Below are 17,281 nucleotides of genomic sequence, written 5' to 3'. Positions count from 1 at the left end.
TGGACACTAAAGTATCTGTCCCTAGGTGAGCAGGGATCTCTGAAGCCTTCTTTGTGACCTGGCCTTTAAAAAAAGAATCCTATGGGCTGGATGGTGGTGGCTCATGCCTTTAATCCCAGCATTCAGCAGGCAGATCTCTAAGTTCCATGCCAGCCTGATCTATACAGCAAGTTACAGGACAGTCAAGATTACACGTAATCTACCCAAGCTCCACTTCCTAAACTTTCAGACTTGAAGGGAAATTTTAAACTAAAGGTGTTGTTCAGGTGTTGTCTATAGATGTTCTACTACCCCAGGTAGACACCCAGCCATCGTGACAAAGCCTTAAGAGTCCTCTGAGAAAATGACACTGACCATCATAGCCACAGCGATCTCTTGGGTTTAGAAGCTTGGCTCTCTGCTGGTCTTGACTTTTCTTTAGTCTCTTCTCACTTACTGCTGTCGTGTGCAGTGATTTGGTGGGATAAAGTATAATTCTGTCCCTAACCCCTGCAGCATATGAGTTTCAAGTTTTATTATAGCAATAAAAGTGCTATATGCTGGCATTAAACTTGTTGCTTAGCATGGTGGTCCTTGAGAAATGGTGATGGGAAGATCAGGAGATCAAGGGTCGCTTCAACTTTACAGCAAGTTCATGGCCAACTTGGAACACATGAAACCCTACTTCAAAAAACCAAATATATTATTTTTTAATGTAAATTCTGCCAGGCAGTGTTAGTACATGCCTTTAATTCCAGCACTTGGGAGGCAGAGGCTGGCGGATCTCTGAGTTGAAGGCCAGCCTGGTCTACAGAGAGGGTACCAGTCATGGCTATACTTCCCCTTCCCCCCAAAAACCATCCAATCCAGCGGTCTCGGATGCAGTCTGAGCCCATTCTACCTTCAAACTCCTAGCAGGCGCTGAGACCATACTCCTGTGAACAGGGAAAAGAATCTAATCTTGACATTGAGGTATATAAATTGTAGAAGCAACAGTATCCCTGGTCCAGTGTGTGTGAGCTCTGAAGCAAGATGATCATAGGTTCAGGCTAGGCTGCCTGGTGAGGAACCTCTCCCCACTTGACTCCAGGTGACAATTCTTGATAAACAGAAAACATCCCATGTGGTTTTTCGTTTTAATACAAGTAACAAGATTTATTCCAGACAACTGTAAATCATCCAAGGATACATTCACATATGACCAAGGGACCACTCGTACCTCCCTGCCCAAATGACAGTGGGGCGGGAACTCGACACTCCTGAGACAAGCGTCTGTGCTTTTCCTCCTCCGTCTCTGGGACAGAGACTGGAAAGTCTAATCTGAACAACCTCACGTGATACCCGGTGTAACAGAGTCAAGCTCAGTCTTCCCTGCTCCCTGCCCCCACAGAGCTGCAGAAACACAGCAAAGCCAGGACAGAGTGGGGGAGAGCCCATGAGACACCGATCTCCCAGAACTGAACTCCCAGCTTCTTCACAGAAGTCTCGGCGTCCAGCAGGGGCTTCAGGGGCTTCCTCTTGGCCCCATCTGAGTGTGCTCAGAACCCACCGAGGGAACCCAGCAGTGTCTTGGCTCTCCAGCCTGTTAAGTGTGGGTGGGCTAAAAGAGCCCATAACTATTCCCTCCTGGAGGGTAGGCTCAGTTCCCAGGTTAGGAACAACTTCTACAACTCTTGAAATTTATAAAACAAGTTTTAAACTATATTTTAAAAAAATCAACAAGAATCTAACTCCAAAAGGGGGTCGGTCTTTAGAACAACCTAAGCAGTTCATTTAAATTATTTATACTAGTTATTAACAAGGAGGCTACAAAATGAAGGGAAACGGAGGGCGGTACTTCCTGGAACTCTCCACATACCTCTGTGGCCCCATTTAACTGTGGGAAGACGTGTGAAACGTTAGGGTGGGCCCTGGAACTGGCCACCAGTCCCTGTGGTGTGACAAGACAACCACAAACAGGGGCCCCAAAAGGTTAAAGAAACAAACCCAGTAGTAGCAGGGCCTCGATGGCAGAGGCTAGAGCCTTAGATCTTCTCTCCGGTGTCTCTCCTAGCCTTTGTGCTTAGCCAAGGGGGGCAAAGCAGAGACAATTCTCAGGAAGAAGTCGGCCTGACTCTGCGGTGTCTCTGCGGGGGACTCATGCCACCCCCCCCACCCCCGGACGGTGAGGGGCCGGCAGCCTTAAAGCAGGCCATTGGGCCTTCCGTGTTCTGCAGCCAGCGCATTCCGCTCCCGCTGGTGAATTTTCTGGTGCTGCAGGAGGTGCTGCTTCTGAACGAAGCTCTTCTCACACTCGGGGCAGCTGTAGGGCCGCTCCCCTGTATGAATGCGCTGGTGCCGCACCAGGTCAGACGGGTGGCTGAAACTCTTGCCACAGTACCCACAGATGAGAGAACTCCGGCTCTTCCTCCAAGGGATGTGGCCAGGCAGAGCGACTAAGCTGTTGGGTGAGAATCTCTCCTGGATTTGTGGACTGGTGCTGGGGCCCTCCTGCTGGTGGCAGCGCTGGTGGGTCACCAGGCTCACCTTGCAGCTGAAGCTCCTGTGGCACACATCGCACTGATGCAGCTTTGACTTCTTGGCCTGCGGCTTCAGCCGCGGTTTGGGCCTAAGGCTCTCCTCTGGTTCTGTGGCTGAGTAAGACTCTCTGTCCACGTGGCTCTGCATATGTGCCGTCAGCTGATGCTTGTAGCGGAAGCTGATCTGGCATTCAGAGCATCTGTATGGGCTGCTGTCCCTTTTCGCCTTCAGGCCCTGTCCACATTCCTGACCCAAGTGTGCCTGCCTCTGAGACTTCTGTTTTTTGGGGCAGTTCAGTTTTCTACCAGGGGCAGGGTCTCTACTGCCCTCAACAGACTCAGGGTTACAGTCCCCAGGGCCTGACTCCAAGAGAGCAGGATCTCCTGGACTATTCCAGAACACAGCCTGCTCCGCGCCAAAGAAAGCCTGTTGTTCAGCAGCACTGGAGAACATGCTGGGAAGACCTGCAGGGCCCTCCGGCTTGTACAGCACCTCCTGCTTAACCATGGTCCTATCTGCTGCAAGGAAAAAGACCAACAAAACATCACATTCCAGCACTTTTGGTATCTCCAGAGCCAAACGCTTCAAGACTTCAGAAGACTCAAACCAAAGCTTCTTAGGACAACTGAATTAGGACACTCTGGAGGAGGATCTGAGCATCTTACTCTTAGAGAACAATGTGATTATAGTTCTCCAAACTTGCCTATAAACTGGTATTACTCTATGAAAAATGACAAAACACACTATAACAACTGATTAACTCAAAAGTGTTAAAATAACAAATTTGAAGGTGGCCCTGGTAATACAGGCCTGTAATCTCAGCTGCTCAGAAAGATGAGGCAAGAGGGTCACAAGTGAACAGATTGCTTAGGCTACAGAGCAAGCTCAAGACCAGTGTGGCCAATCAAGTGAGACCCTACCTAAAATTTTTGTTTTGTTTTGTTTTTGAAGACTGGGTTTCTCCGTGTAACAGCTCTGGCTGTCCTGGAACTCACTCTGTAGACCAGGCTGGCCTCAAACTCCCCATCTCAAAATTTAAAAAAGGATTTTTTAACAGAGGGGTTGAAGAGAAAGGCTAGCCACACACGCTTGCCTAGCATGTGCAAGAGCCCGTGTTTAACACACTAAACTAATAGTTTGAGAAATCACACGCCCAAGAGCAGGAGAGATGACTCTGTGGTTAAGAGCCCCAGCTGTTCTTGCTGAGGACTTAAATTCAATTCCCAGCACCCACATGGCAGCTCACAACCATCAGTAACTCCAGTTTCAGGAGACATGATACTTTCTATGCTTCAAGCACAAAAGAAGTACACAGACACAGACAAAACAGCCATACACATCAACTAGTAAAAAAAAAAAAAAAACCAAACAAAACACATGCCCAGTTTTGCTCTTCCTGCATATTCTGCTCAAATGCCTTTCCTAGTTTCTTTCTTCCTTGGCTCTGTGGCTTGCTGCCCACCCCCCATCACTCACGCTGACCACAGCCTATTATGTCCATTACATACAGGGCACAAAAAGCATTCTACACAATCTGTACTATCCCAAAGACTGGCAGGAGTTAAGAAACACCTATAAACAGTTCTAGTGAAAGTATGGTGGCTCACAACTGAAATCCTACTCAGGAGGTAGAATTAGGAGGATCATGAGTTCAAAGGCAGCCTGAGCTACATAGTGAGTCCAGGCTATCATGGACTACTTAGTAAGACTTGTCTCAAAAACAAGCAGAGAGGCCAAAGAGACAGCCCACTGAACAAGAGGACTCGTTTCTGACACCCACGACATGTGGCTCACAATCATCTGTAACTCCAGCTCTAGGAGACTCAACTCTCCCTCTTTTGCCCTCCATGGATACCCTCACACACATCATGCAGTCACACAGACACATATGCATACATATAAAGAAATAAAAATAAAATAGACTTTTAAAAACAAACAAACAAGCTGGGCACTGGTAGCTCCTGGGGCCAGGGAGGCAGACAAAGGTGGGTCTCTGAGTTTGAGGCTAGTCTGGTCTACAGAGGAGTTCCAGGACAGCCAGGCCTACACAGAGAAACTCTGTCTGGGAAGAAATAAACAAAAACACAACAACAACAAAACCAAACAGGAGTCCACAACCTGCACGTGCCAGATGAGATTACTGATATTATTTGGCAGTTCAGCTGTTGGAAAGCTCCCTATAAGCTATAGGAACCTGCAGGGTAGGGATAGAGAAAGAAGACAAAAGAACATTCTGGAGCTACTCACCCAGGTGGGTACCTTCTTCAACCAAGTCACCCACCATCTCTGCACCCAATTCTGCTGCTGCTTCTTCTGGCTGCCCAAGGACCTCTGGATTGGAAAAGACACAGTGTGAGTTCAAGAGTACCGCTTACATCATGCTGGTCAGATGCCATAGAACAAATGACCAGTGCCAAGGAATCAATGCTGACAGTTAAAAAGACACAAGAGACAATGTTACTGCCAAGTTCTCCTAGACATTTCTGGCCAATGGGAATTTCAGGATGTCAATGTTTTTAACAACTGAGTAATATTCCATGTGTAAATGTACATTTGCTTTACCCATTCTCTGGTTGAGGGACATCTAGATTGTTTCCAGTGTCTGGCTATTATGGACACAGCTGAGCAAGTGTCCTTATGGTAAGATGGAGCAGCATCTTTGAGTATGTGCCCAGGAGTATAGCTGGGTCTTGAAGTACATCAATTACCAATTTTCTGAGGAGCCACTATACTGATTCCCAGTGTGGCTACGTTTGCGCTCCCACTGGCAATGGAGAGTGTTCTCCTCACTCTGCAGCCCTGTTAGCATGCGTGGCCCTAGTTTCCGGGTCCTCCGTTAGGGCTACGAGGGTCAGGTGGCAGTGTCCACACCCCACCACCACCTCTGCCCACACAGCTCAAGTTCTGCCAAGGATGCTTTCACAGCGCCTAATTTCATCCTCCTGGCCTCCTTGCTGAGGCAGTGCCAGGAAAGCCAGGTTCTGAGACACAGGAAAACGGCCTCAAGAGAGCATGCTACCCATCTGAGGTAACATGACCACCTCTCTGACCCACTCTGACTTTCCTCACCCTCATTCTGGTCCAGCCAGTGGCCTCCTTGGTATTTCTCCAGGGACCCACATTTTAAAAGATTTATCTAACAAGAAAACAACACATCATTATATAGCATGTATTATTAATATTTATATAAAACACTTCCAATGACATTGGCTAACTAACTGCCAAGAAAAAGGGTTTTCCCCGCCTGTGCTGAATGTCTCAAGCTACAAGACTCCCTTTAAAATAGTTTAATTTATTATTTATGTGGATATATATATATATATATAATATGTAAGAGTGTAGGTATGCCTGTACCATAGTCCACATGTGGAGACCAGAAGGCAACTACTTGTGGAGTATTGTTTTAACTGTGTAAAGATGTGTTACATTTGTTTTCCTGTGTAAAGATGTGTTACATTTGTTTATGCTTACGTTTGTTTAATCATGCAGAGACGTGCTGCTGTCTGAAGCATGTGATAGTGGTCTAATGAAAAGCTGAATGCCAATCGCTAGGCAGTAGAGGGATAGCTGAGGCCGGTGGGCAGAGAGAAATAAGTAGGAGGAGGAATGCAGGCTCTGGAGAGAGAGAGAGGAGAGAGGAGAGAGGAGAGAGAGAGGAGAGAGGAGAGAGGAGAGAGGAGAGAGGAGAGAGGAGAGAGGAGAGAGGAGAGAGGAGAGAGGAGAGAGGAGAGAGGAGAGGAGAGGAGAGAGTGGAGAGGAGAGGAGAGGAGAGGAGAGGAGAGGAGAGGAGAGGAGAGGAGAGGAGAGGAGAGGAGAGGAGAGGAGAGGAGAGGAGAGGAGAGGAGAGGAGAGGAGAGGAGAGAGGAGAGACGCCCGGGGCCTGCCAGGCAGCTGTGGAGAAAGCAGTGAAGACAGGACATATGGAATGAAAGAAAGGTGGAGAGCCCCAAGGCAAAACGGATGAAACGCACAGGTTACATTAAGTTATAGGAGCCAGCGGAGCAGACAAGCACAAGGTGGGCCGAGCATTCATAACTGATACTAAGCCTCTGTGTCATGATTCAGGAGCTGGCTGGTGACCTGCTACAACTTTAAAGAATCTGTTGTCTCCTTCCATCATGGGATTGAATGCACACTATCAGGCTTGGATAGCAAGCACTCCTCGTCAGTTCCAAAGTTACAGGGTTTCTCATCAAACCATCTTAAATATTAAAATAGCACATTAGCTAGACATGGTGGCACATTAGATCCCAGCTCTTGGGAGGCAGAGGACAAGAGGATCTCTTTGAGTTCAAGGCCAACCTGATCTAAGACAGCCAGGGCTATACAGAAAGGTTTTGTCTCAAAAAACAAAACAAAAAATAAAAGTTTACTATAGTTGTGGCGGTCATATGTTTGAAAACTTTGTCACCCGTTGGCTGAACTATTTGGGAAGTTAGGGGTACAGCCTGTTAGAGGAGTCAAGTCAGTGGGGTAGGCTTTGAGGGTTTAAAAGACTGAAGCCAATTAGAGTCCATTTCCTCTACATCTCCTTTGAGGTTCAAGATATGAGCTCTCAGGGCTATTCCAGCCACTTGCCGCCTGCCCCCTCTGCTTGGCCATGAAGGACTCTAATCCTTTGAAACCAAAAGCCCCACATAATTATCTTTTTATATAACTTGCCTTGGTCAGTGTCTTATATAGCAATACAAAAGTAACGAATACTTTGCAGCTATGCATTAAATACCCGTATTATACTTCAGCAATGATATCATCATAAATAGTTTCGAGATGACTGTGTTACCAGAGAAGAATACAAAAGGCTCATCCCTGAGACCTTCTCAAGCCTCTGCAGGGGAGAGGACCTGGAAACTTATTCCTCCTCCCAGCAACGGAGATTAGCAGAGTGTCAGGTGCAACCAGCAGGGCTCTGAGAGAATTCAGGAAGGAAACTGCCACTCACTCAGAGAGACCAGAGTTTCATAGTTGCTCTCCATGACATTTCTGTAGAGCTCCTTCTGCCAGTCTTCCAGGTTCTCCCACTCCTGTTCCGAGAAACAGACCCCATCATTCTCAAGGGATCCGGACACCTGCAAATGTGAGCCACAGAACACGCACTTTGACTCCTGAGTACAGGCCAGTGGATTAACATCCTGACTAATCGAGGGCTGGCCTCCCTTCTTTCCTAGCTTTTAAACTTAGAGGTTCTACCTTGGGGGCCTCCCCCTTGCTGCCAGGGGGCAGCCGCAGGACCCAGAAGTTCCGGTTGCGGAGCAGATTCTCCACGTTCTCCAGCCGCCGCTGCAGCAGCCCGTACTCCTGCAGCAGGGTCCCCAGCACGGCCCACTTGCCCTCCAGCTGGTTGCTGAACTCCACGGCCGTCTTCTCAAAGTCAGCCAGCTTCTTCTCAGCTGTCCCTGCGCGTCCCTCCAGGCTCTGTAGTCGGGCAGCCTGGGATTCCATCTTCTTCTCCACAGCCTGAATAGCAGCCACCACGGTCCACAGTGAGATTTCTGTGGTCTGAAAATAAGGGCTTTTCTCTGTTGCTTGTGAAGGTGGTGTGGCGGGGGCTAACGGTGTGGAACGCCGTTTTCTCCTGTGCTGTAGGGTTGATGATACAGGCCAGTGAGACAAGGCCACTCCCAAATACCAAATAAAGAAAGCAATTCCAAGTCCAGGACTCTCACCTAGCTTCCTTAAACAAACAAACAAACAAACAACCCAAATACACTTTTCCATTCTGATCTGCTGCTGGCTAGTTTTATGTCAACTTGGCACAAGCTAGACTCACAGGAGAGAAGGGAGCCTATGTTGAGACTAGCTCAGTAAGATCAGGCTGCAGGCAAGCCTGTAGGGCACTTTCTGAATTAGTGACTGATGTGGGAGGGCCCAGCCCACTGTAGGCGGGGCCGCTCCTGGGCAGGAGATCTAGATTCCATAAAAAAGCGAGCTGAGCAAGCCAGAGAGAGCCAGTCTGTAAGTAGCTCCCCTCCATGGCCTCCGCTTCAGCCACGGCCTCCAGGTTCCTGCCCCGACTTCCTTCGGTGTTGAACAATGATATGGTAGCATAAGCCAAATAAACCCTTTCCTCCCCAACATGTTTTTTTGGTCATGGTGTTTCATCACAGCAATAGAAAACCTAATTAAGACGGACACTGAGAGTTTCATGGGGGGCTGGGTGCACAGCTCTGCTGGTGTCATGCTTGCCTAGAGTACACAAAGCCCTGACTTGGATCTGAAACACATGAACCGGGGTACATGCCTGCCTGCAATCCCTGTACTTGAAAAGGAGGCAGCAGAATTAAAAATGCAAGTCACCCACTACAAAACAAGTTCAAGGCCACAGGAAGCACTGTCTCTCAAACAAACAAAAAAGAGGGATGAGAAAAAGTTGCATGTATATTTCATAATAATGTTTGAGAGTATTAGAAAAATAGACAAAATATCACCATACAGTTAAGCTTCTCCCTCAGGTTGTCCTCTAACCTACACACACACACACACACACACACACACACACACACACACACACACACACACAGAATAAATAAATAAATAAATGTAAAAACAATTTTTAAAGCCATTATCGGGCTGGTGACATTGCTCAGTAGATAAAGGCCAAGCCTGAGGACCTAACAGTTTGATCTCTGGAATCCACATGGTGGAAGCAGAGAACTGACTCCCACAAGCTGGCATCTGACAGCCACTTGAGTGACACAGCACGCGCGCGCACACACACACACACATTGCTCACACCCACACCACACACACACACACACACACACACACACCCTACACACAAAATCAATCAATAAAAACAGGGACAGGCGTGTTGGCACATGCCTTTAACCACAGCACAGGTGAATCTTTGTGAGTGTAAATCCATCCTGGTCTACATAGTGAGTCCCAGGCCAGCCAGGGCTACACAGTAAGACTGTCATACACACACACACAAAAAAACAGTAATAAGTAGTCAACATTTACCTACGAATCTGTGATGCTATTATCTACCGTAAACCAAGTCCCTTTACCTGTCAGTCTGCTTTTGCTACCTTTCTTTAGGGTCCTGCATAGTAATTATTGATGCACACTAGGACAGATCCCACCCTTTATTTTATAGTAGCACCTTGGCTTACTTGGCCCACTGAAGATGTCCTACAAATACAAAGAGTTTCACAAAAGTATCTTCGGATACTGTGTCCGGAAATGCAGCAAATTCCACAGATAAATTTGAGAAATAACATTTTTAGGATAAAATGTAGCTTTTTATTTGTGTTGTGTTTTGTTTCTCTCTGTATTGCTTTGGAGGCTGTCCTGGAACTCGCTCTGTAGACCAGGCTGGCTTCGAACTCACAGAGATCCGCCTGCCTCTGCCTCCCGAGTGCTGGGATCAAAGGCGTGCGCCACCAACGCAGGGCAGGATAAAATGTTTTAATTCATACATAGAGTACGCTATTGCACTTGAAGGAATTTTAAAGCATGCTCAATATTTTAACATATTCCCTAGCTTACTACTGCAGACAACTCTTGCTATGCATCAACCCGTCCTAAATTTCAGTGACTTAAAGATAACATCACAAGTCTGGAATCATGTCTGTGCTCCACTTTGTGCCAGCGGGGCAGACGCAGGCAAGCAGCTTTATGAAGGATCCCAAATGCATGCGGAAGGTGGATGGACTCCAACTATTCGACAGCCCCCACCCCAAAGTCTGCGTACACACCAAGACCAACCCAGACTTGTGTGAACATATCCGGCAGGTGTCTTTCCCTCTACTTTTCCCTTTGCATTTTTTATTTTATGAATGTTTGACCTGAGTGTACACATGGACACCCCAATGAAGGCCAGAAGGCATCAGGTCCTCTGGAACTGTAGTTACTGATAGTTTTGAGTCACCACATGGGTGCTGGGAATTGAACTTGGGTCCTCTGCAAGAGTTAACAAATGCTCTAAACCATACATACAGAGATATTATACGCTGGTAGAAAATGGGTAAAATAGCCGGGCGGTGGTGGATCTCTGTGAGTTTGAGGCCAGCTTGGTCTATAGTTAGTTCCAGGACAGCAGGGCCACATAAAGAAACCCTGTCTCAAATAACAATAAATAAAAATTAAATAAATATTAATAATGGCTTTTGAACATACGCTTTTCCCCAGCTCTCTACTCAATTCTCATTTTGGGGAATGTTTTACCATTACTGAGACAAGGTCTTTCTATATAGCTCTGGCTGGCCTGGAACACATAATATAGACCCGACAGGCCTGGAACTCAAAGAGACCCACCTGCTTCTGCCTCCCAAGTGCTGGGATTAAAGGCACGAGCCATCATGATCAGCTAAAATAAAAAAATTAAAACTCATTTTGTTGGTCATACTTGCTGCACTTAGCTTGACTGTCCCTGTAACTAGACTACCCAGTAACCAGAGCGGCATACTTTCCCCCTCTGCAAAAATTCTGCTGGATGTACAACATCCTTACTACTGTTTTCTGATAAATAAAATACTAGATTATGTTTGAATATTGTAAATGATGATATATCTGAAGCTATATAATTAGCCTCAAACTCTTTTTCTTTTTTGAAATGACATTTTTAAACTAATCTTTTTCCTCTATTAGTGCAGGAGTATTTTCCATCTCTAGCAATGATACGTTTCTTTTTATCAATATTATTCTCTCATATCCTTTTATATTTAGCCATTTGTATTATCTTTTGGATTTTTCCAAAATGAAAGTTGGATTTTTCCCATCCTCATATCTTTGCCTTTGTGACTTTTTTAGTCTTTTAGCAATTATGACAAATATATTCACAAAGACCACTGACTTCTGGCTTCTGAACTTTTATTCCTAACCTCTACATCAATGCTGTCTTGTAGTTTAAATTATCTGTCACTAACTCCTGAACAAGTTACTATCTTATACAGCCAGGCACTTAATCCAGCACTTGGGAGGCAGAGCCAAGTAGATCTCTAGGAGTTCAAGGCCAGCCTGTTTTACGTATCAAGTTCCTAGACAGCCATAGCTACCTACATTGTGAAACCGGCTAAAAAAAAAAGTTTACTTTTTGACCCAGTGTTGTCTTCAATTTTTTTCCTCCCAAGGACCCTTGATTACATAAATATCAAATACAATTCAGCAAATGTTCTCAAAGTTGGCTTCACAACTCTGCTCATATTCTAAGAGTTCACGCTTTCTACTTTTGGGTTATAAGTATTATTTATTATGCTGTTTTAAAATTATCATACAAAACAACGGGCTTATCATTTACTATACATTTCAAATATCATCTATATAGGTTTTTTGTTTTCCTCGGTGGTTTTTAAAATTTTTAGTTGTTATTATCAGGATATGAATTTGGCTTAGCAGTACAGAATCCTCACCTAAAGAATCTGTGAGAATACAAACATGTTCAAGAACAGTTTAAATAACTTCTACACTATCAAAACTGTAAGTTCAAGCTTAGTCTGAGATTTTGGTGGACCTTTATTGCTCAGTCTCAGTGAGGCCTGCTGTTGAGGAATAACCAGGAGTGGAATGGCCGGAGAAGGAATCTACCGGTCCCCCCACCTCATGTTAGAACCACCCGTAATCTAGTCTAGAAACTGCAAACACTAAAATTACAATGGGAACAGGGCAGATGATCAACACTTCAGACTGCATCTGTGTCTTAAGGGAGTTAGATGCAGAAATGCTGTAAACACTAGTGCCCTGTTGTCCCAGTTCAACGTGAATCCCTTGAAAATAAACAACCCACTGGGCTGAGCTCCCAGAGTATAGTCAAAGAGAGGGAGGAGTGAAAATATGAGCAGAGACCAAGACCATGATAGGGAAACCGAGCTAGTGGGAGCTCACTGACTCCGGACAGACAGCTGGGGAACCTGGACAGACAGCTGGGGAACCTGGACAGACAGCTGGGGAACCTGGACAGACAGCTGGGGAACCTGGACAGGGCCAAACGAGGCCCTCTGAATGAATGCAGGTGACAGTGGGTGGCTTGGGTAATTCGTGGAGCTACTGGCGGTGGGAACAGGATCTATCCCTAATACATGAACCGCTTTTGGAGCGCAGTTCCTATGAAGACATACCTTGCTCTGCCCAGACACAGAGGGGAGGGCCTTGGTCCTGCCTCAACAAGGCGATGGGACAGACTTAGTTGACTTCCCATGGGAGGCCTTACCCTCTTTGAGGAGTTGATGGAGGGGAGGATGGATGGGGGAAAGGTGGGGGAATGGGAGGAGGAGAGGGAGGGAGAGCTGGGATTGGTATGTTAAAAAAAAAGAAAGAAAGAAAATAAACACTGATAAATCTTTCAGTCCTTTCCTAATTAGTTCTTACCCATTCCCGAGAAAAACCATAGTCAACTCCACTCGAGGCAAAATTTTCAACACAAGCTTTCTTAGACCTCTTTTTTTTTTTCCCTCTCACAAAGATATCTCAGGATTCCCAAAGTTTTTCTGAACCCCCAAAAGATTCAGTAAAACTCAATGCAAAAGCCAAGATGCACAACAGTGACCCTACCAATACTATCCAGGAGGCTGGGGATGGACAGCCCTGGGGGTCTGGATAGGGCAAGGAAAATCTCAAGCTCAACAGGTAGCGTCAGAGAAATCTCAGATACTACTGACAGAATCCGCAGATGAAGAAAAGTGTGTGTTGGGGGGGCGAGGAAACACGTACACAGAGAAAAGGACCCTCTGCAAAGTGGAGAGGGGTACTACCCAGGAAACCACAGAGTTTTTAAGGCCTCTGAAGAGTTTTCCTCCTCTAATCTGGGGTCGCTTCATTTGAAGACGGTTGCCTGGCCCAGGATTGCAGTGCAACAACCTCCTGAGCAGGCCTTGAACTAGATGAGCCAAGTCACTCAGCAGGGGGCCTGCTGGTGGGGAAAACCATAAAAAAAAAAAAAACCTTTGTTTTAGGCCGTCAGTCCTGTCTCAAAAGAGTTGGGAGGGTGAGGAGGAAGATGTCCATCTTGAAAATTTGCCACCTTTATTTTCAGGCCATGGTCCCTCTCCCTGTTTGCCTAGCAAGGACCCTGTCTAAGTAGCACGTGGGTTGCAGGTCAAGACCTTATTCTGAAAGATTAAAAACAAAACAGAGATAAAAATTTAAACAAGACGTATGCCTGTAACCTCTGCACTTGGGAGTCAGATGTAGGAGTTTAAGGTCATCATCCCTCAACCAAGGCTGCAGCACGTGTGGCTAAGCCTCAAAACACAAACCACCACCAATCAAAACCCCGAGCATAACATAACGGTTGACACCTGTAATCCCAGCCCAGGGGAGACGGAATAGGGAAGACTGTCATCAGCTCGAGGCCAGCCTGTATGTACTACGGAGTAAGACCCTGTCTCTACAACAGAAAGCCAAGTTTAAGTTCCGTCTACCCTACTCTTTCTCCTAAGTTAACCGCCAACTGTGACACAGTATTGGAGCCATGGTGGAGGGGGGAAAAATTAGAAATTTCTTTAACGACGAACCCAACCTTCTCAATTCAAGTTAAGGAGACAAAGGCCCGGAGATAGATCCCTCAAACCAGTTTTTCAGCGTCTTCACAGGGAGAGGGAGAGAGAGAGAAGACACAACGGCGCGCACCCTCCATCCAGCTCCGTAAATACACCTGTCCCCAAGGAGAGGAGGCCCCGCCCGGTTTCAACCTGTAGCGCCAAACTCGGTGCAGAAATCTACACGGCCGACCACGGCACCCCGGGACCAACCCGCAGAACCCCCCAGTGGCCGGCGGGGAGCCACGGTCCCGAGGCCTCCCGCAGCTGAGCTCCAAGGCAGGCAAACGGCCGGAACCCCGGGGTTTTATCCCCCGCGCCATCCCTCCCAGCTCGGAAAGGAAAAAAAGGAAAGAAAAAAAAAAGGAAAGAAAAAAACGAGTCCCTCGTTAGCACGGGTCGGGCACGAGCCCCCCAAAACAATTCAACAAGCTTCGCTCAAGTTTCCCGCGAGAAGACGCAGGGAGCCAAGGACCCCGAGCCCGAGGCAGAAGGGGCTCCAGAGAGCAAGCGGATGGCCGGGGAGGGAAGAAGGTCGGGCGCCGGCGCCGGCGCCAACGGCCGCGGAGGAAACCAAGCCGCGGCGACCGAGCTCCGCAAGCCCCGCCCCGGGCAAGGGCGCTGTCTCTCCCTCTCTCTCTCTTCCCCCTGCGTCCTCGCCGCCCCGCCGCCGCCGCCGGCGCGCCCTCACCCGAGCGGGCGCCGACTCCGCCATGGTCGCAGTCGCCCCACAACACCGACTGGCGGGACGCGGCTGGAGGTGCGTGCCGCTGTGCCAAACGCCTGGACTTCGGGGGGCCGCCGCCGTCGCCGCCGTGTTGATACAAGGTGCATTCTGGGAACGTCCTCCCGCCCCCTCCGCCCCCCTCCACACACCCACCCCCCTCCCCGAGCCAGGAAGAGCGGCCGCCGCTCCTCGGCGCCGCGCGGCGCTGCTCCTATTGCGCCCCGGTGCGCCGGGAAGGTGAACGGCAGCTTGGGGAACACCAAGCCAAGGGCTCCCCCAGTTTTTTTGAGCTGGAGGTGGATCCCGCACACGGCGAAAATGCTTTGAGAGGCTCAAAAATACGTGTAGGTTCAGAGATTTACAAAAAAAAAGAAAAAAGAAAAAAAAAAAAAGGAGAGGGACTAGTGGAAAAGGTGATGGAGGGGGTGGATGTGATCACGACTCTGTACGTGAGTGTAATTGTCAAAAAAATGAAAACAAGGTTTTTTTTGAATTGGTGAACTCACACTTTCCGCTGAAGCAAGAACACGACCTAAGCCGAAGGAAAGGCAAGTTCCCACGGGCAAGTGATTTTTTTTTTAATTCCAAACGCTCACCAATTAGTTGGCTTTTTTAGAAACCAGAAACGAAGGCTCAAATGTCAGTGGATTGGGATCTGGGGCCAGGTCAATCCACTATAGACTAGTAATTGTGGTAATCGGGTGCATTGCAGAATTCAAGGTAGCCTTAATGACAGATGATTATTAACCTAGTGCTCATGCCACGGTGAGTGTTAAGAGACAATATATTGTTCCTACTGGCTTGGAAACATCCGGCTGAATTATCACTGACACCTTTAACCCAATCACTCGGGAGTTTGAGGCCAACCTCAGCTATATGGTGAGTTTCAGGCTAGCCAGAAATATAAAAAGAGACATTGGCTCCAAACAAGGCCCCCCAAACCAATACTAGCAACACCAATCATACTTGGCTCGTTGTCCCGTAGATGATGAATGAGAATGTGTTTCCACTTTGAACAATGGGCACACACAAGCTTCCTCTAAGGATTAATCTACTCTAAGGAATTAATCTACTCACTAGGAATCCCTTCTTCGTGTTCAGGGCTGGGATCAGATTCTACAAGTGATCCCTGGAGGGACACGGGGACACTTGAGCATGGAGCTCTGGCAGGCCTTGCTGCTTTAGATTACACTCCTGAAGCTAGCTTTCCAGGCCCATCCCTTCAGTTGGCCAACCCCTCCTCCTGAGGCTGACTCCCAAGGTCCAGCTATCAGAGCATCGAAGTCCAGCAGTCAAAGTCCCTTTTGGCTCGTCTGATTAACATGCCTGTAACACCATAAATAAAAGACCCAGAGACAGATATTGGGGTTCAGTCTTCAAGCTGAAGATCAGAGAAGCAAAGCAGCCAACCACTACCTCTTACCTCTACCCAGCTGGAATGGCAATCCTGTCTTCGCCAGCTCTCACCAAGCCTCAGACTGCTGCCTCTCCTCAGTGTGGCTGGAGAACCAATGCCTTCCTGTCCTCAGTGTGGCTGGAGAACCAATGCCTTCCTGTCCTCAGTGTGGCTGGAGAACCAATGCCTTCCTGTCCTCAGTGTGGCTGGAGAACCAATGCCTTCCTCTCCTCAGTGTGGCTGGAGAACCAATGCCTTCCTGTCCTCAGTGTGGCTGGAGAACCAATGCCTTCCTGTCCTCAGTGTGGCTGGAGAACCAATGCCTTCCTGTCCTCAGTGTGGCTGGAGAACCAATGCCTTCCTGTCCTCAGTGTGGCTGGAGAACCAATGCCTTCCTGTCCTCAGTGTGGCTGGAGAACCAATGCCTTCCTGTCCTCAGTGTGGCTGGAGAACCAATGCCTTCCTGTCCTCAGTGTGGCTGGAGAACCAATGCCTTCCTCTCCTCAGTGTGGCTGGAGAACCAATGCCTTCCTGTCCTCAGTGTGGCTGGAGAACCAATGCCTTCCTCTCCTCAGTGTGGCTGGAGAACCAATGCCTTCCTGTCCTCAGTGTGGCTGGAGAACCAATGCCTTCCTGTCCTCAGTGTGGCTGGAGAACCAATGCCTTCCTGTCCTCAGTGTGGCTGGAGAACCAATGCCTTCCTGTCCTCAGTGTGGCTGGAGAACCAATGCCTTCCTCGCCTCAGTGTGGCTGGAGAACCAATGCCTTCCTGTCCTCAGTGTGGCTGGAGAACCAATGCCTTCCTGTCCTCAGTGTGGCTGGAGAACCAATGCCTTCCTCTCCTCAGTGTGGCTGGAGAACCAATGCCTTCCTGTCCTCAGTGTGGCTGGAGAACCAATGCCTTCCTGTCCTCAGTGTGGCTGGAGAACCAATGCCTTCCTGTCCTCAGTGTGGCTGGAGAACCAATGCCTTCCTGTCCTCAGTGTGGCTGGAGAACCAATGCCTTCCTGTCCTCAGTGTGGCTGGAGAACCAATGCCTTCCTGTCCTCAGTGTGGCTGGAGAACCAATGCCTTCCTGTCCTCAGTGTGGCTGGAGAACCAATGCCTTCCTGTCCTCAGTGTGGCTGGAGAACCAATGCCTTCCTGTCCTCAGTGTGGCTGGAGAACCAATGCCTTCCTCTC

General features: G+C 48.0%; 1 protein-coding gene across 2 annotated transcripts; it reads right to left on the bottom strand.

Annotated features, from left to right (window-relative positions):
- Window positions 1-1,106: 1,106 nt before the first annotated feature.
- LOC101833303 (zinc finger protein 212) lies at window positions 1,107-14,824 on the bottom strand. Of its 2 annotated transcripts, none has more exons than XM_005087166.4 (5): window positions 14,668-14,824; window positions 7,690-8,079; window positions 7,442-7,568; window positions 4,747-4,830; window positions 1,107-3,017 (listed from the first exon to the last, which is right to left on the bottom strand). In XM_005087166.4, the coding sequence occupies exons 1-5, from the start codon at window positions 14,689-14,691 to the stop codon at window positions 2,161-2,163; spliced, it is 1,482 nt and encodes a 493-aa protein (XP_005087223.1). In that variant the 5' UTR covers window positions 14,692-14,824; the 3' UTR covers window positions 1,107-2,160. The 2 variants fall into 2 exon arrangements, with proteins under 2 accessions (XP_005087223.1, XP_005087224.1); XM_005087167.4 differs by having other exon boundaries at window positions 1,107-3,014.
- Between the last annotated feature and the right edge of the window lie 2,457 nt (window positions 14,825-17,281).

Source organism: Mesocricetus auratus, unplaced genomic scaffold (assembly GCF_017639785.1).
Source record: "Mesocricetus auratus isolate SY011 unplaced genomic scaffold, BCM_Maur_2.0 Super-Scaffold_100125, whole genome shotgun sequence".
NCBI classification, from domain to species: Eukaryota; Metazoa; Chordata; class Mammalia; order Rodentia; family Cricetidae; genus Mesocricetus; species Mesocricetus auratus.
Note: the sequence above shows the minus strand (reverse complement) of the source record. Positions and strands in the feature narration are given on the sequence as shown.

Bases quoted from the DNA above. Each gene is read 5' to 3' on its own strand.
- LOC101833303 (XM_005087166.4), bottom strand. From the start codon at position 14,691: ATGGCGGAGTCGGCGCCCGCTCGG. The intron at 8,080-14,667 runs GTGAGGGCGCGC...TCAACCCTACAG, and splicing joins CGGAGTCGGCGCCCGCTCGG to CACAGGAGAAAACGGCGTTC. The intron at 3,018-4,746 runs GTGAGTAGCTCC...TTTTCCTTGCAG, and splicing joins TGAAGAAGGTACCCACCTGG to CAGATAGGACCATGGTTAAG.